Source organism: Sinohyriopsis cumingii, chromosome 14 (assembly GCF_028554795.1).
Source record: "Sinohyriopsis cumingii isolate HCF-2022 chromosome 14, ASM2855479v2, whole genome shotgun sequence".
Classification (NCBI taxonomy): domain Eukaryota; kingdom Metazoa; phylum Mollusca; class Bivalvia; order Unionida; family Unionidae; genus Sinohyriopsis; species Sinohyriopsis cumingii.
Window position 1 is genome coordinate 69,267,630 of NC_142974.1, and position 23,061 is coordinate 69,290,690.

General features: G+C 34.8%; 1 protein-coding gene and 1 non-coding gene across 2 annotated transcripts; one reads left to right on the forward strand and one right to left on the reverse strand.

Annotated features, from left to right (window-relative positions):
- The first annotated feature begins 667 nt into the window (after nucleotides 1-667).
- Nucleotides 668-744, forward strand: Trnaa-cgc (transfer RNA alanine (anticodon CGC)). The gene has a single exon. It is a non-coding gene; the product is annotated as a tRNA-Ala (tRNA).
- A 5,297-nt stretch (nucleotides 745-6,041) lies between these two features.
- LOC149784077 (uncharacterized) lies at nucleotides 6,042-16,119 on the reverse strand. Its single transcript, XM_089933201.1, has 4 exons — nucleotides 15,988-16,119; nucleotides 13,915-14,135; nucleotides 13,239-13,388; nucleotides 6,042-6,972 (listed from the first exon to the last, which is right to left on the reverse strand). The coding sequence occupies exons 2-4, from the start codon at nucleotides 14,129-14,131 to the stop codon at nucleotides 6,812-6,814; spliced, it is 528 nt and encodes a 175-aa protein (XP_089789327.1). The 5' UTR covers nucleotides 14,132-14,135; nucleotides 15,988-16,119; the 3' UTR covers nucleotides 6,042-6,811.
- Between the last annotated feature and the right edge of the window lie 6,942 nt (nucleotides 16,120-23,061).

Below are 23,061 nucleotides of genomic sequence, written 5' to 3' on the forward strand. Positions count from 1 at the left end.
ATTTCTCATACTGCTACATGTATCGCCATGTGATGTAACGCTGGAGAAGTCTATAATCGTGTCAAGGAGCTCCGCGACAGATCAGCCAATTAATAAATATAATAGAAAAGTGTAATCAAGTCTACTTAATCAGACCAGGACATTCTTTGTGACGTAACGTAACGTGTCTAAGGGATACGTAGCTTTCAAACTATGATGTAATTTGCCTGAAGTCGTTACACATGATATGTTCACGTTAACTGAGCTTTTTAAATTAAATTGTATGACTAAACAAATGCAAGCACGGTGAATCATGAGTCTTAATTTTTACAAAAGTATATCATGGTTCCAAATGTTTCTCGTCAGATCCTAATAAATATAATGTCATGCTGTCTTTGTATTTCCAACCATAAAATTAAGATTGTATTCAGTTTTGTTTATAATTACGTAAACATTTAAAGGGGACAACATTTTATTTTGCTTTGTTGTTTAGCAATGGTTTATCTCATGTAAAACCTTTCGCTAGTTGCACATTGTTAAACCGATTCTAAAATGGAAATCTCCCATGATCAAATTTAGTTGTTTTCTCTTTGGTTTCCAGCAAAGACAAACTTTTTCAATTCCTTATCCACGTGCAACAAAACACGACAAAATGCATACTTTGACAAATATTTCTGATGTCACCTTTGACTGCTCCGGTGGCTTAGTGGTTAGAGCGTCCGCCTCGCATGTGGGAGGTCGTGGGTTCGATACCCGGCCGAGTCATACCAAAACTTACGATAATCGTACTAACAGCTGCCTCGCTTGACGCTGAGCATTAAGAAGTTAGTGTTATGACTGGTCGGCCTGGTATCAGATAATGCGACTGGGTGGGACATCATGCTACCGGTCTGCGGCATGATGCCTCAGTGCTTGACACCAATATAAACTGCCACACTGCAGACATCGTAGCGATATGACTGAAACATTGTTAAAGCTACGTTAAAAAATCCAAATCATACACACACGCACAGTCATCTTTCTTTAGCCTAATGAGATTAAGACTACGCTCAAGGGCAAATAAATTGACATACTCCTTAATTTTAAAATTTAGAAACACAACAAGGCTGTTCATTGGGACATTTAATTTCTAATAAATCTAAAATGTCATGTTACTTCACATTGTGACTGTGATGCTGACATTGGCATACGTGGCTATCTTTCATCAGCAATAGCGAAACATAGGCCGGTCCAATCTTAGTCACATTACCTTAAAACACCATTCAAGGCCATTATCAGTCGCACAGCTACTGTTGCCCAACGAAAGATAATGACCTGACAAACACAACAATAACATATATCATGTAAGACATCTATCTATCGAGATGAAATTAATTTACATTTGTCTCAATGGTTTTATAGAAATGGTTGCTTATTAAATATATCCCGTCTAATTAACCTAAATAACGCAGATATTACAACGCACTGGTAAGCAGAGATTATTGAATGAATGTATGCATGTATGTATGCATGCGTGTATATATGTATGAATGCATGTATGTATGCATGAATGTATGTATGCATGTATGCATGTATGTATGCATGAATGTATGTATGCATGTATGCATGTATGTATGCATGTATGCATGTATGCTTGCATGTATGCGTGCATGTATGCATGCATGTATGCATGCATGTATGTATGCATGTATGTATGCATGTATGTACGCATGTATGCATGCAAGCATATATGTATGCATGTATGCATGCAAGCATATATGTATGTTGTTGTAGGGTTTAACGCCATTTTTCAGCGTACGATAGGCTATACATGGCGGCCAGTATTAATGGTGGAGGAAGAACCCGGGAAAACCCCAGAAAGAACAAACCGACCCAAAATAAGCTACTGGCAAGCTTTCTCACATACCCACATTGGCCGAATCCGAGACTCGAACCCACGCAGACAGAGGTGAGATGGCAGTGATACGTAACGGAGAGCGCTTTCGACCACTCGGCCACCCGGGGCCCCAAATCAGCCTGCACTGGTGTTTTGACTATCATGACAACTTTTTCGCTAAAAAAACGATTAAATACTGCTTGAATGTTTTTTTATAGATCTTAAACAACTGGGAATCACACGTATCAGATGCAGAGGAAACTAAACCAAACACCAGCTGATTCAATTAACGCAGACAAAACTAACAAATTTCAACGTCAGTTTGTTAGACTAAATCGATACAACGTTTTAAAATCTGGTTATATCAAACGTTTAGTCATATACGGGTATCGAAGTAACTACAGTAGAAACTGAAACATAATCGCAAGCAGTCATTGGCTTGTTTATTTATTATATACCTTCAGGAAAGTTCGCGAAAGCATGTTAAATTCTGCAGATTGGAAACAATTTGCCAGTATTAATGCTGGAGGAAGAACCCAGGAAATCCCCAGAAAGAACCACCGACCCTCGAGAAGCTACTGGCAAGCTTTCTCACATACCCACATTATGTATATATGCATGCAAGCATATATGTATGTATGTATGTATGCAAGCATATATGTATATATGTATGTATGCGTGCAAGCATATATGTATGTCTGTATGGATGCAAGCATATATGTATGTCGGTATGGATGCAAGCATATATGTATGTATGCATGCATATATATATATATATATATATATATATATATATATATATATATATATATATATATATATTTAGGTATACGCGTATATATGTGCATACATACATGCGTATGTACAACAGCATGTATGTGAACAAGATATTATTATACATTATTTGTGTCAATGGTTTCATAGAGTTGGTTGCTTATTAAATAGATCTCGTCTAATTGACCCCACTACGTAGACATTACAAAGCACTGAGTTAGCAGAGATTATTCATATGAATTAATTTAAGATTGATACATAGCTATATATGAAGTAAGCAAGTTTTGTATCATATCCGTTTCTTATTTATAGGTGACGGCTCCGGTGATGTCACCCCGGCTGGGTCATTAATAATAGCAGCCTCGATTAGGACTCACCATTACGAGGTTAGTGTTAGGACTAATGGGCCTGATGTCAGGATAATGAGACTGGGTTGGACATGATGTTACATGTCTGCTATCTATCTATCTATCCCATCCATCCTATCCATCCCACCCTCCCTCAATCTATCTGCCTGTGTCTGTTTGCGTATGTATGTATGTATGTATGTATGTATGTATGTATGTATGTGTGTATCTAAATATCAACCTAAGTGTGGATGTGCATGTGAGTATGTATGTGTGTCTGTGTATGTATGTGTGTTTGTATGTGTGTATGGGTATGCGTGTGCGCATGCGTGTGCGTATGCGCGTGCGTATGCGCATGCATATGCGTATGTATATATATATATATGTGTATATATGTGTGCGCATGTGTGCGTATGTATGTGGGTGCGCAAGTATGTGCGTATGTGTGTGCGTATGTATGTATGTGCGTATGTATGTATGTATGTGCGTATGTATGTATCTAAATATCAATCTAAGTGTGGATGTGCATGTGAGTATGTATGTGTGTTTGTATGTGTGTGTATGGGTATTCGTGTGCGTATGCGTGTGTGAATGCGCATGCGCATGCGTGTGCGTATGCGTGTGCGCATGCATGTATATATACGTGCATATGTGTGTGTGCGTATGTGTGTGCGTATGTATGTGCGTATGTGTGTGCGTATTTATGTATGTGCGTATGTATGTATGTATGTATGTATGTGCGTATGTATGTATGTATGTATGTAAGTGCATATGTATGTATGTATGTATGTATGTATCTGTGTATGTATGTATGTATGTATCTGTGTATGTATGTGTGCATGTATGTAGGTAGGCATGTGTGCATGTATGTTCTTATATACGTGGATGCATGCATGCGTATGTATGTCTATGTATATATGTCTTGTATATATGTCTATGTATGTATGTATGTATGTATGTATGTATGTATGTATGTATGTATATTTGCAAAGATGTGTGCAAATGTCTGTGCATAAATCTAAACACGTATGTATTATGCTTATGTTAATGTGTACAGGCAGATACATATGGATCAGACGAAAACAGTACCTCCTCAAGATCTGAACTCAGAACCTTGTAACATGCATGATTTTGTTTAGGATGTTATAGAACGGTATGATCAATAATGAACGTGGCAGTAACCGATTTTCCAAATGTATAGAAATATGCCAATCATTGGCACGTTCGAAAACAAATATAAACTGGTAGTTTCAGTAATGGTTTTAATAGCGTTCTTTGAAATGAGAAACTGATTATATAGTTTATGATTTATTTTGGTAGGTTAAAGGTAGTTTATGTCAAATGTTAAGTTCAGATCACTTCTTTGCATAATTTGTATTTTATTTGCATTTACCAACGACTCCGACATCATGCAATTCAATTGTATAGTACATAGTATAAAATTTGTGTGCTTCCCTACTGACCGTTCTTTGGAAACAAAATCGAAACTGCTGTGGTTGTTTGGTTTATACTGAAAATTTCACGACTCGCTTTCCATCAATCAGAAAGCCATCTGAAAATGGTTCTAAACCTGCCTGAAACTACAATGAAAGAAATTCAATGCTTCTTGATTGGTCAGAAATTGCTAAACATTTTTATACAAACATTTCTGATGCAGTGCAAACACATTCACGAAACCGAAGCTAAAATGAAACGCAGTAGTACTTTCCTTAAGTTGTTTTTTCTTTTTGTTGGTAGAAATACAGAACAAGATACTATTTTCAACGACGTTGAAAGCAATATTTTGTTAAAGAAATTAAATCAGACAAATCATGTCAACTTAGTTCCCCCTCAAATAGAAATTACGATTGCCGTCTCTTCTAATGTAAGTAAACGTGCTATGCAATTAGATCAATAACAAGTGTCCTTTTCTCTGAATGTTGGCTAATACTAGGTCTAAACAGCTTGCTTGTAATTTCGCTGCATGTACTATAACCCGTAAACCTCCCTTTTCATTTGTTTTCCTCTGCTTTTATGCAGTTTGATTTTATGTACCATTGGCAAAGAAAATCAACCCTGACATCCTTTCATTTCATGTAAATGAAACAACATATTGATATTGCGACTAATTTGACTGCTGAAAATATCAACAAAAAGAAATCAACCTGCTGTTGTTGTTGTAGGGTTTAACGCCATTTTTCAGCACACGATAGGCTATACATGGCGGCCAGTATTAATGGTGGAGGAAGAACCCGGGAAAACCCCGGAAAGAACAAACCGACCCAAAATAAGCTACTGGCAAGCTTTCTCACATACCCACATTGGCTGAATCCGAGACTCGAACCCACGCAGACAGAGGTGAGATGGCAGTGATACGTAACGGAGAGCGCTTTCGACCACTCGGCCACCAGGGGCCCCAAATCAGCCTGCACTGGTGTTTTGAATATCATGACAACTTTTTCGCTAAAAAAACGATTAAATACTGCTTGAATGGTTTTTTATAGATCTTAAACAACTGGGAATCACACGTATCAGATGCAGAGGAAACTAAACCAAACACCAGCTGATTCAATTAACGCAGACAAAACTAACAAATTACAACGTCAGTTTGTTAGACTAAATCGATACAACGTTTTAAAATCTGGTTTTATCAAACGTTTAGTCATATACGGGTATCGAAGTAACTACAGTAGAAACTGAAACATAATCGCAAGCAGTCATTGGCTTGTTTATGTATTATATACCTTCAGGAAAGGTCGCGAAAGCATGTTAAATTCTGCAGATTAGAAACAATTTGCGAGTTTCATTCATGTTTCCTCCAAATTCCGTTATAAGGAGACCTATTTCTTTTTTCTCGGGAACTGATAGTTTAGATCGTATTTAGGCTTTAATAGGAATACTCAGCCAAATACAATTTATGGCTTTATAAGAAAAATGGCTATATTTATAGTTAAAATTTGACATCTGCAATGCGATAGGTATTCTTGCACAGATAAACTTTCACTGAAGTGTTGATCCAAACGCAATGGAAACTGAGATATACTGTCTTTCTGTTGTATAAAATTTATCGAACACGATTTAAAACGCAAGCTTCGTGCAATTTAATTAAAAAAGTCCATGCATTCTTATAAACATGTTCATCTTAAAAACATGATAGTATTAATACATAAGTGATACTTATCACATGACCGATTCAACGATAATACATTATGGTATTAGGCTTCATGGATAAAATCATCTATAATGTTTCACAAAGACTAATGATGAATCACTACAGTCTCAGATAAGCTGAATGTAATAACTCTCATGCCTGTAACATAACTGCCATTTTCTTTACTACATAATTGTACGAGTTGTAGATTTGACATGTCGCTCTTTTGGAAAAATTCATATATAATTCTCATAAAAGTGATTTCAAGAGGAAGGAGCAACCTTGATTTTCCTACGATTGTTCTTTGCGCATAGGAAATATACATCTCTTTCTGACTCCTCACTCTCTTAGGGATAAATATTATACTTGAATATAGTTAAATCAGATTTGCTAGCCAATAAAATGCCACCTGCTCCCTGTGCAATCACTCCCTACGTTTAACGTGGTCCCTTTCTTGTACCAACTATTAGACATGTGACATGATTAATCATTTTCTTTGCTACATGCTTATCTGAGGTGTAGATTTATTTGGCGTATATACATATATATATATTTCGGAAAGGTTCATATGTCAGTCATTAAATTATGATTTCAAGAGGGAGAATCACGGTTGATGGTCCAAACATTGCTCTTTGCACATGGGAAATATACACCTCTTTCTGGTCATTCATGTTCTTAGGGATGATTCTTAAATTGGGATATATTTTAATCAGATCTACTAGCCATCAGGAACAAGATACCTGCTACCAGTGCAATTACTCCGGCGAACATAGCTAGTGTAAATCCTGCGTGTAACGTGGCCCCTGTCGCGTATAGGCCCTGTGTCCTGGCTCCAAATATGATGGCTCCTACAATCATGAAGATTCCTGAAATATACGTGAAAATGCTATATGCAAGAGAACATGACAATAGACCATATCATGAATGCAAATATATACTCAGTTATGGGAAAAGTAGCAATACGGAAAACAATAGCATTATTCAGATATTCATATCCCTACTATGTTGAGAAATGTATATTTTAATTGGCCTGTTGAACGTAAAATAGGATACACACATGTATGAAGTTAATAGGTACTGTAATTCACGTGGAATGAAGTGACAACCCTAGACATTGCGATGTATATTAGCAAATTTGATTGTTTTCTTCACGTTACGAAAGAGCTTAAACGGAAGTAAATATCCACATTTCACTCAAATATGGAACACGCGATAATGTGGACGCGAAACGTCGGGAAATTGAGACAAACATTGATAATGTTCTCAAATATTTAATACAAAGATAAACAAAGTTGACTTGATTTGTCTGATTTAATTTCTTTAACGAAATATTGCTTTTAGTTTAGTCTCCAGCAAGACAATTCTGTTTTAAGTCTCTAAATATATGCACCCATATTATGGCGAAGGCACATTTGTCCCCTTGTGTATCCAGAAATAATGAAGTATAGTATTGCTTTCGATACAATCGTATCCTACACAAATTAGCCGATAGCCACAAAAACAACGTTTTTACATTTGTATTTAAAGCCGACTCGTACATATGTATCTGTAAAACAATATGAATTATTTACTCAGTTGTAATAGTGATGACTATAAGATCGTATTTTCCAGAAATTATCCCATCCCAACACGAATACCTTCGTTACATTGTTTACATGAAAACACGTACATATTTGTCTTTAAAACAACAATATTGATTTACCGCTAACATTTGTGTGAACTAATACTGACATAATATTACGTAATTATATGGATTGTAATGAAAATGAATGAAAACTATAACTATATCAGGGTTGAAAACTAGATTCAAGGGTTTATTAAATTTAAAAATGTGCCAAGGTTGAGGAGTATTTGTCACCATACGTACTGTTTTCTGAAATAAATAAAAGTATTCGTTTAATTTATAAAGGGTTTTAAACATGAACACAATTTCTAAGAAGACTGGATTAATGAAATTATCTTGTATTCCATCTAACTGTATTTGTCTTGTTAAGAATTTAACATAAACTTCATTTTTCTACCTGGAATTTGACATTACATTTTTGATCTTAAGGCCAGTAGAGACATTTTAAAAAAGAATTGGTCTCTTGATAGGCTGGAAATGACTCAACCGAAAATTTGTTTCGCAAACATAGAAGATCAGCTTTCTGACTTTAAAGTCCAAGCAATATAAGAGAGAGAGAGAGAGAGAGAGAGAGAGAGAGAGAGAGAGAGAGAGAAATGTAAACATCAAGGGATGAGAGAAAATTGGGAAACTATTGCATTGCTTGCACTGAAAATTAGATCTCCGAGTATAAATCTCAAAATGATTGTTAGTTAAATTGTATTTATAGGTTACTGCATTTGTATGGGAAAAAATGAACGAGTTTTGGGATGGAATACTGCACGAACTTGTGTGTGCAGTATATCCTTCCGACAAAACGAGTTCATGTTTTCCCATACAAATGCAGTAACCTTTTTATCATATGCTCATTTTTTATTCTACCTAAAGTTTAATTATATAAACAAAATACACTACAAGAAATAACATAAATGAATGAATGCCTTATTCCAAACTAAATACACAGGAGCAGATTTGTCATTACACAATGACATTATTAATGCGCACATAACTCCGCCCATATAAATTTGAACTTAGTCGCGCGCTCGACATAACTTTCGAAAGAAAATGGCGTGTCTAGTTAAAATTGAAATTTGCAGTCATGATGTGAATGAATGCGCATTGCAACAATTTTTGCATTTGATCTGGAATGTATATATTTTAATATTTTGTTTCGATTCGGCGAAAGTTTGTGATTTTGGACTGGATTCATCTGTGCAAATTATACATGAAATAAATCGGATTGAAGTCGCGCGGGAGAAGCGTGTTTACGTCTGCAAATGTGTTTCTATCATTGTTTGAAATCATAACGTGGGAAAAATATGAAGTCTTTCAATTGCAATTATCAAAAAGACGCTATGGAATTTAATGCTTATTTCATTTTGAGTGCAGTAAGGAGGATGCAATTGCATTTATCATCGAAATTACAGCACAATTTCCAAATTTGTAACCCAGATTGAAAACCTATGACACGGCTCATGTAATTCGGATTTGCAGAATTAAGCAAAAGCAAAATGAGGAAATTGAGGATGTAAAACTAAGTATATTTTATTTTGCCATTCTTATCACCAGATAAAGAAGACAGTATATGCCTTGTCACTTGTATGTTATTTGTAAGGACCTAATCTTCCGTCTTTTATATAATGTAGCTAGCCTAAATCCGTAACATTGTATCAAGGCGGAATGTGCCAAAACAGCTCGGTGTTTTTGCAGTCCACGAAACATGTTTTAATTCATTCAGAAACAAATTTAAACAACCACAACGTACAGAGCCTCTTACGCAAGTGTATATTATTTGTTTACAAATCAAAAGTGCTGGCGTCTGGGTCATTGTTTACAATAGAAAGTAGTTTCTTTATTCACGTGAATGCTATATGTGTATTGTCGCGCGCGTTCAGTATCGGGGAATATTGAACGATTATGACAATGTAAAGTTAACGGGAACAAAGTGAGCATATAATAAACATGTAATATAGAATATATGGATATACAACGAAGCTAGAAGCTGATTGCAATTAACTGAAGATGAAATATCTGACTATCGAATTGTATACATCGAAGACTAAATGTATGGGCATCAACCTCGCTTGGGAGCTAATTATACTGTAACGATCGAGGGTTAAATATATAAGCAAGACGCAGGTGTGAACTCCTTGCAATGCATAAACGGAATATTTGGGAATAAAGGTCAACTTGAAGCAAAATATTGTATACACGACATATTAAATATATATGCGTATAGAGGTCAACCGAAAGCTAACTGTATCGTTTAAATGAAAGATCCAACATCGGGATATGAAGGTTAACCAAGACCTAATTGCATTGTAGACTTATTCGATTCTTGATTAAACGTGTACATGAGTGATAAAATGTTTGAATAATAACGTCAACCGACAGCTCAATATTGTAATAAATTTGGAGTATGCGTGTTTTGTTATGGCGCCTTGTTTTAATGAATTCTTTAATTTTTGTATTACTTGTCTTGTTCGTGCAATTCAATGCAGTGGAAATATTCCTTAGCCAATTACTAAGAGAAAACGTCACGGAGAGCAGTGTTCGTGAGTTTCAATGATGTCATGGTTCACCTTTAGTGAGGTCTGGTCAAAACCGAATGTGTGACCCTGGAATATCACATTCCCTATTACAGTCTAGTGGTGTACATTGGTGGTGTGTTTACACAAAGGAATAATAAGAAGGCACTCTACAAATACCGTTTGTCACCATGGTGGCAAATGTGACGCAGTAGTACTGGCGAAATATGCATGGAAACCATCAATTGGCTTTCCTATGGTGGCGTAGTTAAAATATTCACCTGTGCAAAGGGATAGTTGTAAAGTTTATACGGTGTGAACTGCTGGTGGTACGGGAATCTAAGAGAAACCATCCAGATGTGCGACTGATAGCTATTTGGCATGATGCGAGATCTGTGCTCTTACATTGATTGAAGAAAAATTTCGATTTCTAATTTACATCTGAAGTTGTTTGGAAGTTATTTGGAATCCTTGACTAAACCCAAAATTATAAAATTATCTTTCTTTTCGTATTAGGTTTATCGCAAGAAATGCTCCAGATAACATGTTTTCAAATAACTGATGAGAACAACAATGGTGATGCACTTGTACCTGCAGTTAGGAGAGAATACTTGCGCATTTCATTGGTTCATTTTCTGTTTGCGGGACATGTCTACAACGTTTAGCTTCCCAACATTTGATATCTAAAAAAGACAGTCCTTACTAAATTATGAAATACCTTATCAATAAGGAAAATGGCGCCCATACATGTCCACATGTGTGCTTTTTACGCAAATTATTCTCCATGGACAGAGATATGGAGAAATATCAACACTTGCTCGAAGGCACATCAAGGGACAATCTATACATCTACACTTATGGCTACCTGTGGTATTTTATTATCGCCGCACTACCAGTAATGATTTAGTTATTACTAAACAAAAAGGAAAATCGTCTTTGCTCAGCTTCTTACACGAAGCAATTTGGAAAACTGACCTAGTGTGCAATATCAATAACTGTACCTAGTGTCACATCTCGAACTTATAATTAGGAATTGACAATGTAGTCGTATGCACACGAGTCATACTAAGATCAAAAACAACATAACACTTATTCAACTGCGTCGTGCAATTTAGCAACCATCAAGTTCCTGCTTTCATCATAGAAAAATTATTGTCTGTGCGATTTGGATTTTTAACGTAGCTTTAACAATTTTTCAGTCATATTATACAAAGGAAAACGCGTATTGCGATATATATTCTGGTGATGTTCGCTGATTCAAACGTGAAGCAATTTCTAAAATATAGATTCTATATAAATAAAGATCGTAATATGGCCCAGAGCAACGTTAAGATCGCGTAAGGAGTGCGAACATTCGGCGCAATTTCCAACTTAGCACATAATCACAAAATGAACCAATGCCGTGCAGCACAGAACTGATCACATTGCCTCTTCCAAATAAAACGCTACTATATTCATTTATTTTGTGCAAATCAGGACCAGTAAGTTGTTTGTTTACCAGGGAGTCAACCATCGAGGACATTCAGCCTTTAATATGTTTAAAATCCAGCATGATATCGTGATTTGTATTAAAAATCGTTAGTTGTACCTTTTTAAAAATTTAATGTAGGTGTATTTTTGAGCAAGAGGCAAAAACTGACAGTTCAGGTTTTGAATTTTGTGCCCAATACAAATAAATATGAACTGCAAAAATATCACGTGAATATAGCATGCACGGTCTACTGTCAAATCAATTAGATGAAATAATGTTATTAGTTAGAAATAATTTGTGTTGCAAAATATCTTGGTTAGCAAAAATAAACTTTTAGACAATGAATCGTTTAATTGCTTCTAGAATAAATTAATGCGTGCTATTTGCAGGCCCATCACGGAGAAAATCAGTAGATGCCAAAATGGATTATGTTTTCTAATGTCATAAGATCTTTGCTTTATAAATTTATATATCTATAGTACATTCACAAAAGAAAGACTGATGAAAATTACTTGTTTAAATATTACATTTCTATGTTCCTATCAGATTTTCAGATGATTCAATATTTACAAGGTTTCGAATACTTTCTTTTGCTGACGTATGGTTTCAATTTGCACGAACATGGGATAAATTTAACATAGTTTCGAAAATAATCAACCAGTACAAGTTATTTATAAACCTGGACATTTTCATTCAACGATAAGCACAACGCCCTCATTTTGTCCACAAATTGAGGTTTTTTCCATCATTTCCAAGAGGACTTCTTTTTACTTTTTGTTCATTAGGCACATAACTGTTTTGCAAGATACATTAATCGGCATCAGTACTGGTAAATTCAGTCAAATGATTAAGATAGATGGAATAGATTCACGAGTTATCCAAAATTGTCAACTTTCCAAAAGTAAGACCTGTTGGGTTCTTTTCCATACTTCAGCAAACGTACAATACATTCATTTGCTGACATCAGGCTGGAAATTGATGACATTGGTTGTAACATTTTATTTAGCCTGTGGCTTTAAAGGGTATTGACCATTCTTACATAACGCCAGAATTGTAGTGTATTTAGCAGTTGCATAAAAACGAGATGCGCTATCGAGATGAGTACGTTGTTCAAATTAAGAACCTACATAGAATATATGACGTCACTTTGACTACAATAGAACTGAGGAAATGAGATCGAGAGGAATGGGACATAATCCGCGATTTCTTTCGAATTCTTCATAGCATAAAGTTTGTAGAATGATACAAATGTTGACCTTCCTTTTATCTTTATTTTAAACGACAATCATAATCAGTATTTTAAGCAAACAGACAACACTTCACGATTATTTCCTTCCATTGATCTAACAACCATCAACACATCTTTCAATATACACATGCACAAGTAAATATACCAATCGAAAATACATTGCGTTTAAACGATGGATAAAGTCTAGAAAAGTCTAATAAACATGACGTAAAAGTAATTATTCATCAACTGTGCTTCAGAGCCTTGAGATACTATCACCTTTACAAAATGTATAGGTTTACCGGCAGCAACAGCTACTCCTCCTGCAACACCCATAAATGTTGTTCTCCTATACATCAACATTACATTGACAAATTCGGTCGCTACGGCAGCCGCCACAAAAAATAGTCCAACTAACTCCAAAGCTCTGGCTGCAGCTATGTGGTTCAGACCTAGAAAATGGAGAAAAAAGATATTTATACAATGATATATAAGTGTTATACGTACATATACATGTATACATAAATATACGTGCATGTACATATATACATAGATATACGTACATAAACATATATAAATATGCATATATACACATACATACATACATACATACACATAAACACACATACACACATCCATTGATACATACATCCATCCAACTTAGAAAACATACAATGTCTCTTATTTTAATTTTCTAAATATCAAAGGAAATCGAGTTTATTGAAGCCACCAAAAACATGCTCTTTGGGCCTTGTGATACATACAAACATATATGATACACATGATAGAATTTTTTTAAAAATATATAGTTATCTCATATGCTGATAATGTATTACCTACTCTTCACATGTCCAAAGTTAATTTAATCCATGTGGTGCAGTGATCAAATCCATCATGTTATCCCGATTGATTAAATCAACGTTCATTTGCAAGTAAACAAGTTTAATGAATTATTTCGTCTGTTTTCATAATTCTCACCATTATCCGTTACAATTGTGCTGCATACTGCCGGTTCCATTTGACCGAGAGTTTCAGATTGATTGCAGGTAGTCCATAGTCCGTAATATATTCTTGACGAACCCCATGGAAAACTTGTATCTGAGTAAAACCAATATGGCAAGATAATGGCATTTAAGCTGATTACCATCGATGCGAATGCCAAACCCGTAGCAACATAAACTAGCTTTCCCATCATGCACCTGTAAAGTAAGAACATTTTAGCTTAGCATTTTATATCTCACATATCTTACATTAGAACAAGTTGACCCATGTTTCTGATCATTCTTTTGAAATTTCCATGTGACGCGAAACACTAGGTTGGGGTGAGATTATTACAATGAAGACAAATATAATAAGGTAAAATATATAATTATTTATAGATGACTAATGTTAGAAACATCATACACAAAACCCGTGCGAATGAATTAAAACATGGGCTATTATCACAATGATGCACGCTGGGTTTAATTGCTGATATAAGGAGAAAGGATACGGTTCCCAACTGGACAGAATTTGAAGGAGTTAATAAATAACGAACTAACAATAATATATGAATTTAAATTACTATATACATTAAAAAACCATCCATCAACCAGTGATGTTTGAATTACAAGACAATGCTATGGTTTCACTCAGTGAATATGGTTTAATTTAAAAAATGAAATGTTTTCACTCAGTGATGACTGTTTTCATACCAACAGTGCCTAGTTCATACAGACAGTGCAAGTTTCCTCTCAAACTGTGATAATGATTTTATACAAACAGTGACAAGTTTCCACTCAAGTTGTGACAAATAGTTTCGTACAAACCATGACAGATTTTAACTCAAATTGTTGGTAAAGATTATCCTTACTTCAATAATTATGATTTTGAAAAATATAATGATAAAAAGGATAAACAAATAAATAATGATAACGATTTTCACAAATAACTGACGGTCATAGCAATGTTTTCGCACCAAAAGCGATAATGGTGCTACCTCTAATAAACTGATGCATTTTGCATAAGTAACGAAGTGGTTTCAGTACAAATATCCATAATAATGTTAGCACACAAAAAGGACGGTATTCTCTCAAAAAGCGATAAATAGTCGTTTTTTCTGCTCTAAACAGCAATAGTAAGAAACTCATGGTGGGATATAACTTCTGGCATAAAGTTGAAAACCACAAGGTATTCTCAGACACCACTGTCGGATGGTAAAGGAGCCACCAAGAATGGTCCACCTATCCCAGCTTGTCTAACGATCCATATGACCCCATTATTCCCTGCAGGCATATTGGTCCCACAGCTTTTTATCCCTCAAGACGAGATAACCACTATCTCTCTCCGAGCCAACGTCAATACCTACAGCGTCACACCAGGTACATACCAAGTCACACAGAACAAGAAATCAACATACAAACAAGCACCATGCTATGCTGTATGCAGTGTGACAGTTCGTTGTGATGTCTAGCACTGGGACATCATGACGCAGGCTTGTAACATGATGTTTCACCCAGTCGCATTATCCTGACACTTGGCCAACCAGTCATAACACTAACATCTTAATGCTGAGTGCCAAGCGAGGCAGCTGTTAGTTCCATTTTTAAGTCTTTGGTATTACTCGGCCGGGGATAGAACCCCAGATCAGGCTGAAACCTTAGTTCCTAAAGCCGTATGATACATGCGACACAGTGCTGTATAGATGCGATGACGTGTATTGTGCGTGAGCGTAAGTGGGGCGAGTTGTTACACGGTATATTATTTAATCGGACTAATGTACAAGGTTATCACAATGGTAGGGTTCGTATGCTAATCTGCATCTTATAATCGTAAAAATCTTGGAAGCAACAGTATCTCATTCCTTGATACATGCAACATTAAAGTGGACAATTCTTCTGTTCAGTTATGCACTCACTGGCACATTTGAAAAACAGACTGTAATCAATCTAGCACCGCATTAAAAAAAGTTCGAAACTACGAAGAATGCACAATAAGTGTTAGAACGTTAAAAGGAAAGTTCATTATAACATATAATACATATGGAAAAAGACAATATTACAATTCACATACCTCTAGAGCTGGAGATGTTTCGCCGTAAAGTGGATCGCTAACTGACAATACATTTCGTAATGTGAAGGTGTAATCTATTATTAGCCCATCTGTATATTTGCTATGTTGCAGTGCTCTGCCTGTGCGCTCAAGATACATTGGTTGTCCTATTTCAAGCACAATGCTCGTGCTGCATAGAGTGAACCGAACTCACTACATAGAAATTATATGCTATAAATAAACCAATGGTGGGTAATGCAGTACGCAGAAACGAAACCCGTGTAAGTTTTATTTCAAATACACGTAATCAAAAACAAATACCGCACCTCTTGAGATAACATGGTCATTGTTCTTGACCTACCTAACGCTGAACTGCAAATTGTTCCGTCTTATTTTTCTTATTCGTGATACCGGGCAGTACAGATGTTGAAAGTATTTAAAAATATTTGGCTCCGTCTAGACTTATACTTCGTCATGACTTAACATACTCCTTTTTCTTTACCAAAGGGATTTAAAAAGAATATTACCAAATCGAGGAGATTAATACTCAGCAAATAATTGGCGATAACTATTTGTTTTGAAACAATTATAGCAGTAGTGAATATGAGTTGTTTTTGTGGGTTTTTTTTGTGGGGTATTTTTGTGCGTTTTTTTTTTTCAATGCCGATCTTAAAATCGTGAAGCGAGGGAAACCTATTTAAACATTTTCTCGACTGAGAGAATATTATGTTTTGATAAGGCAATACATACGATTTGAGCCACTATAGCATTGCAAGTTCTTATAACAGAGGATAGATTGTTTGGATAGGAAGACTGTGATCAGTCAATACTGGAACATTTGTGAACAACTTATCATGTTATAGCTGTTACTATATTGATTCATATTAAATTTAAAAACAACGATTCTAACAAATCTGACATGATTCACCCTTTACATTCTTCTCGAGGATAATGAAAACGGTGACCTATTAAACAGCTATCGGCCTTTTCATGTATCTGTTTCTTTCAGTTTAAGAATGTGTATTTCTTCACTTGCGAGAATACGATTTACAATTAAAACTACAAAATACATTGGGTTCGAGTCTCGGATTCAGCCAATGTGGGTATGTGATAAAGCTTGCCAGTAGCTTCTCGTGGGTCGGTGGTTCTTTCCGGGGTTTTCCCGGATTCTTCCTCCACCATTAACACTGGCCGCCATGTATCCTGTGCTGCAAAATGGCGTTAAACTTCACAACATCAACAAAATACATGCTTAAGGATTAGAATGGAATCCGGCTTCTGATGCATTGCTTCTCATGCAAACATAGTTCGGAGTAAATGTTAGTATAATTGAAAAGTTCACAATGTGAATACCTCAGATATTACGATAAATAGGTGTCGTTGCGTTTCTAATACGTAAAGCTAACGATATCATTATTTGCGCCGATACATAAAAAGCTACATCAGAAGCAAATAAATGTTATTAAATTTTTTTGTGATAAAACTGGCATGATGGACACTCTTAATAAAAGTAAAAGTAAAATCATTGTTTTCAAAAATGGGGGATATATTAAGCAAAAGGAGGTATGGCTTTTCAAAGAAATTTGTATTGCATGTGTGCCTTATTACAAGTACATGTGTTTATTTTTCACACTAAAGTTGGTTTGGACGAAACCAAAGCAGATACTAGCAGCTTTATTGTAGAGGATGGATTTAGCATTTTTGATTCGTTAATAAAACATATTGCTAGCTATGGGTAAAATAATTCGGGATGTGAATTTAGTAGAGATATGGAAATTGTGCAATACAAGTTTTTCAAACAGTATTTCGTTGTTCGTAAATCTACTTTTAATGCGATTGTGAGGGGAATACGAAAGATACTCACTATATACCTCGTATTTTTACGTTGCATTAAGTACTGGTTGAAGGTCGAACGAGTTCCTTCAACTCGATACCCACAATAATATTATTCAATTTTGAAAAGATTAGATGATACTAACCGTGTCAACTAGGCTACCAAATTTAAAGACATGTTATTTCGTTTCGATTTTTGGTATGTTTCGCTAAATCAAGATGTTGGAGAACAAAAAGAAGTGTTCACACTATTTCGCAAAGATTTAAGGACTGAAACTACAAAACTGTCAAAGTAATATTAACAATAAACATAAATGTGGGTATTATAGCATGTATAAACCTGAATTAGGACCGAAATACCTCTCATATGGATTATCGTATTTTCTTTGACATTGCATGCTAAATTAGATGCTGAAAATAGAGAGAGTAAGGAATAACACGATTGAAATAAATACTAGGTACTGTGAACTATTGCACAAATATTATGTTTATTTTGTAGAACATGAATTCAATTTGGTTTGTGGATGTCCAGCTTTACGACTTTATAAGAAGGAAATATTTCAATGAAGTGTACTATCTCTTTCCGACTGAGACAAAATGTGTCTCCCTAATGAGTCAAATCAATATATTAATCATACGAAATATTTCTTACTACATCAATTTGGCTTTTCTTCTTAAACAAACTTAGGTAAGTTAAATGAATAGTGAATAACATCTTTAGAGGTAGTAATATCTTTCTCAAATAGTGCAACGATTATTGTGAATTATGTATATGTGCTTTTTGTGAACATCATATATTACTTCTTTAAACCATGGCGTCTAGTAGATTTACTTATTTACTTTTAATCCCGGTTAATCATGTAAACAATTCCTTCAATTTGTTTTGCCAGCCGTGTCGATTCTTAATTGTTACATAATTGAAATATGGCAATATATTTGTCATGGCTTCTCTCCGGTGTTGGTGTCGCATATATTCAATTGAAATATGAAACAGTTTTATATCACTGTATTTCCACTGTTCATATGCATTTCGTACTGATAACGTACACAGATGTTTCACCTGATTGATATCCGAGTAAATCCCCGTGGTCTGATTGAACACGTGATTGTCACCACCAGCATACGATGAGTGCTGCTTGTAAGTATCGTCGAACGATAACTGATATAGTGCGATAGCTACTGGGACAATTTTTGCCGTGGAGAAACCTATCTTAGTTGGTATCTGGTCGCAATGATCTGTACTACATCAGATCATCAAGTGTAAAAAATTGAAATAACGTAAAGGATATTGAAAATGCTTTGATGAATTTTACATACCTATTTATCATATAATAGTCGTGATCGTCATCAATATTTCCTTTGAAAATATCACGAGTCGTTGTGAACGTGATGATGTTCTTAAAAAGTTGATGGAGCAGCAAGAGGCTTTACGTCAACCAGTCATTTTGGATAAGATGTATTTGCAGTCCTTTCAAAGAGATGCCGCCGGGAAATTGTTAAAGCCTATTCTCACTAAACTCAACAAAGCCAAAATGACGTATGATGCAAAGCAAGTTCAGTTGCTGGACACAGAATGATGACTCAACGATCCCAGCAACGATTGTTGGCTACCTTAGCGTCGGAAGAAAAAATTACACAACTGATTGCAGAAAAACCAAAAGCTAAAATAACTAGGACAAATAGTAGAGAGTGCAGAAAGTAAAAACGTAAAGAAAGAGGAGGAAGCTGAAGTCAGACTGGAGAAGATGAAACAAGAGTACTAAAATGCCAGAGTGGAGGAGACAAAAATTGTTTTTTAAAAAAAAACGTTATGAAATCAAAGTTACCGGATATGGGACAAGACGAAGAGACCAGGGGTAAAAATGGAAAAAAAACTGTATGAGTATGAGGAAACGGTTGTGATTGTTGAGTATGAAAAAGTTATGAGTGATAACGCTATGAAGAGATTTACTAATGACATTGATTTTTCAGATCCTGATTATCAATGGATTGGTTAGTTAAATTTTAGGATAAAAATGAAGATATTTTAAGATACTAAGACAGGAAAAGGGTGAATTCTGATTACGCTTGCTTCGATGTTTTAGCAGTGCGAAGCATAGTAAGTAAAATAAAACATACTTATGGTAGGGTTGCTAGAAACTGCACGAATAAAGGTGTGGAAAAGAGACTTAAAATGGAAAAATAGTTAATGATTTAAAATACATCAACAGGAGGCTTATTAAACATATTGGGAAAATGGAAAACAAATATTATCTTGAACAGCGGCAGGACTATAAACTGCAACAGGCTGTACAAATATCATAACAACAACACCAATTATGCAGAATTAATTAATGGCTTTCAGGACCTAAAGGAGGAGATAAATCAGAAATAGAAGGACAAGGCATACTCAGTATAAATAATGACTTGAGATTCGGCTACATAGTTTGTAATTTCCTGCTGGCCTCAAGAAAATCATTAAGTGGAAGCAGGTACACATTATTGTCACGCGTCTTGACGTTTGGCTAACTATATCATGGGGTGGAGACAAGGACGGGTGGCAAGGACCCAAACTGGACATAAAGACAAATCAATCACTTTCATCCTACTTAAAATCGTATATGATAATATATTATAAGAATAGTTCTAATCGATTAATATGATCTTACTTGCATCGAACGAGATTTAGCTGATATATGCAAGCTCGCACACGTTTTCCAGGTACTCACTTGAATTATCTTCTCACTAGACCAAAGAAGACCCACACTCTCAGAGTCTTTGACTACCAGGAAATCTTTCATGAAGAAATGTCAAACATATCTTACATGTTGTGAGGGTAATTAGCAAGAGGGAACTGGCTCGGAATAATTGATATTTTATTTCGTTATGTTGATTAAATTATCTTACATTTTCATCACATTTTTATCCAGTATATTACTGTGAACTTATGGGAAGAAACGAAAGAGAACAATTAACAATCAAAATGTAAACACCTTTCGAATGACAAAAAAGCGTATATATGTTTGTATGCAAATGCTTGTTTCATTACAGTTTAATCAAAGCATTTGCAAAAGTTGTAAGCTTGAAATACTTTATTGGTAATATTAGCATGTAATTATAAAATCTGTTATCGAAAGGTTGTAGTTTGTGTTAATTACATTTCTACTGCTTCCCTTTATTTAGTCTCACTTTTATTAGCGTATAAATCCAAATGTTAATACGCTATAAAGAGAACGCTGTTATGTGAAATTGTTATGTTTCAACTTAGTTATAAAAGACGAAAAAATGCATGTAAGTAAGAAAATTATAAAATCAATATTAAATTTCTACTCACTATTTTCTTGAACGATGGATACAGGAGCAAATATACCTGAGTTGATTTCCCGGTGCAAAAAGAAAGTATTGATGCTCATCCATGTGACAGTGACGTAGCCATGTTTCAAAGACGTTCAATGGTTTCATCAGATGCAGCACAAGATGAAGAGATCATTACATTGCTGAAGAATTTGTATGTATATAAATACTTCCCTTGTAAGTTATATTAAATCCGACACAAAAACGAACGTGTAAATAATTGTTCTGTTAGATATAATTGTGTTTTTAAACCTTTTCTTATATTGTTCTTCTAATCACTGTCGTACTTTTTTTATTTACAAGATTGCATAACTTTGCATTAGACATAATAAAATTCATTCCGTCAAATGCCACCAATAATTTCAATCATTTTTGTATCGATATGTTATATGTACTTCATTCATTTCAGAAAATGATTTTTACCGGATAGTTACTGTCACTATTTTGTGTTTCAGTTTGTTGCTCATCCTAAGGAAGTTTGAACGTAAATATAGTTTCCACTTCATGTACATAACAACAAATCCGCATATCACAATGACATTTACATAGTGCAAATGGTTTATATTTTAAAACATAGTAAAGCATATAAATATTGATAATTGTACACGATCTAACTAACATTAATTAGATGTATACATTACATAAAAATGCACAGCATATACAAACAACATAGCATAAAAAATATGCATTGCAAATAGTAAGAACTACACACCATAAATGTAAGAGGGCACATACTATAGTATAATATACATCGTATAACAATATATGTATATCACATAACAATACATGTATATCATATAACAAAATATGTATATCATGCAGTAAAGAATGCATTATTTTAAAACAAATGCGCATCATATAAAAACAATTTGCAATATATAACAATACATGCGCAACATATATTAAGGATGCCAGTTTTATAGTGTAGTTCGAATACTGTGTTTTCCAAAAAAAGCTCATAACTATTAAAAAGAACAATGAAACATAAGAAATAAATCGTTGACACATATAAATTAGAATTTGCTCGTTACGTGCAAAATAAAAGACAAAGGAGGAAACATTGCTGCAATTTGCAAACATAGTTTTGCCAATGCAATATTATCCTGTATCAATTTCATCAACTGAATGCACCGGTGTCTGGCTGAGAAAGTTTATCATAGTGTTCATTTCAGCATTAAAGTAATATTTTCGTTTAGTATATGAATGCTTGTAGCGTATATTTATTGGTTTTATTTTGGTATTGTCATGTAATGCCGTCTTGTACGCTGACGTCAATTACTTTATCATCGAAAACGTCTTCCACGAGTTGTTGTGTTAATCGTTGTATCTTCTAACGAGTCTAACGAGTATTAATATGTCGATTCTAAATTTGTTTTTCTATTTTTTTAGAGCTTAATGTTGAATTTTGGCAGATCTGTTTCTAACACAAACTAAATTGGCGGAACTACAACTGATCAGCTGGGAGAAATGATTTTACCTTCTCCAGGTATGGGCAACAGTAATGAATAAAGGTTTGTATAGATTGGAAAATAAAACTTTCCCTGATGAAATACAACGTGATTGGTTGTTTCACCGAAAAGCGTCTGATAGTATGCGTTCTTGTCAAGCAAAATGACCCAAGCAATTTGCACATTATTCTGTCTTAAGAAATTAACCTCTTTGATCTGGAATATTATGCATTTAACAGAACATTCAAAGTGACAATACTTGTATAATTTAAGACGCTCTACGAGAATGATACCTTTATTATCGCTCTTCTCTTTAAGATAAGATGACACGCGACGATGTCCTTGAAATGGTGGATGACGAGATGGATGATAAGACAATGGACAAGCCAAATAATGTATGCAGGTATTTTTACATTGATACTTATTTTGAAATTACAAGGCTCGAGAGCTTGAAATAGAAGATGAGAAGGGGAATGATAGT

Coding starts and splice junctions, on each gene's coding strand:
- LOC149784077 (XM_089933201.1), bottom strand. CDS start 14,131: ATGATGGGAAAGCTAGTTTATGTTGCTACGGGTTTGGCATTCGCATCG. Junction 13,389..13,914: donor CACAATTGTAACGGATAATG/GTGAGAATTATG, acceptor TCCATTTTCTAG/GTCTGAACCACATAGCTGCA. Junction 6,973..13,238: donor AGGAGTAGCTGTTGCTGCCG/GTAAACCTATAC, acceptor CGTATATTTCAG/GAATCTTCATGATTGTAGGA.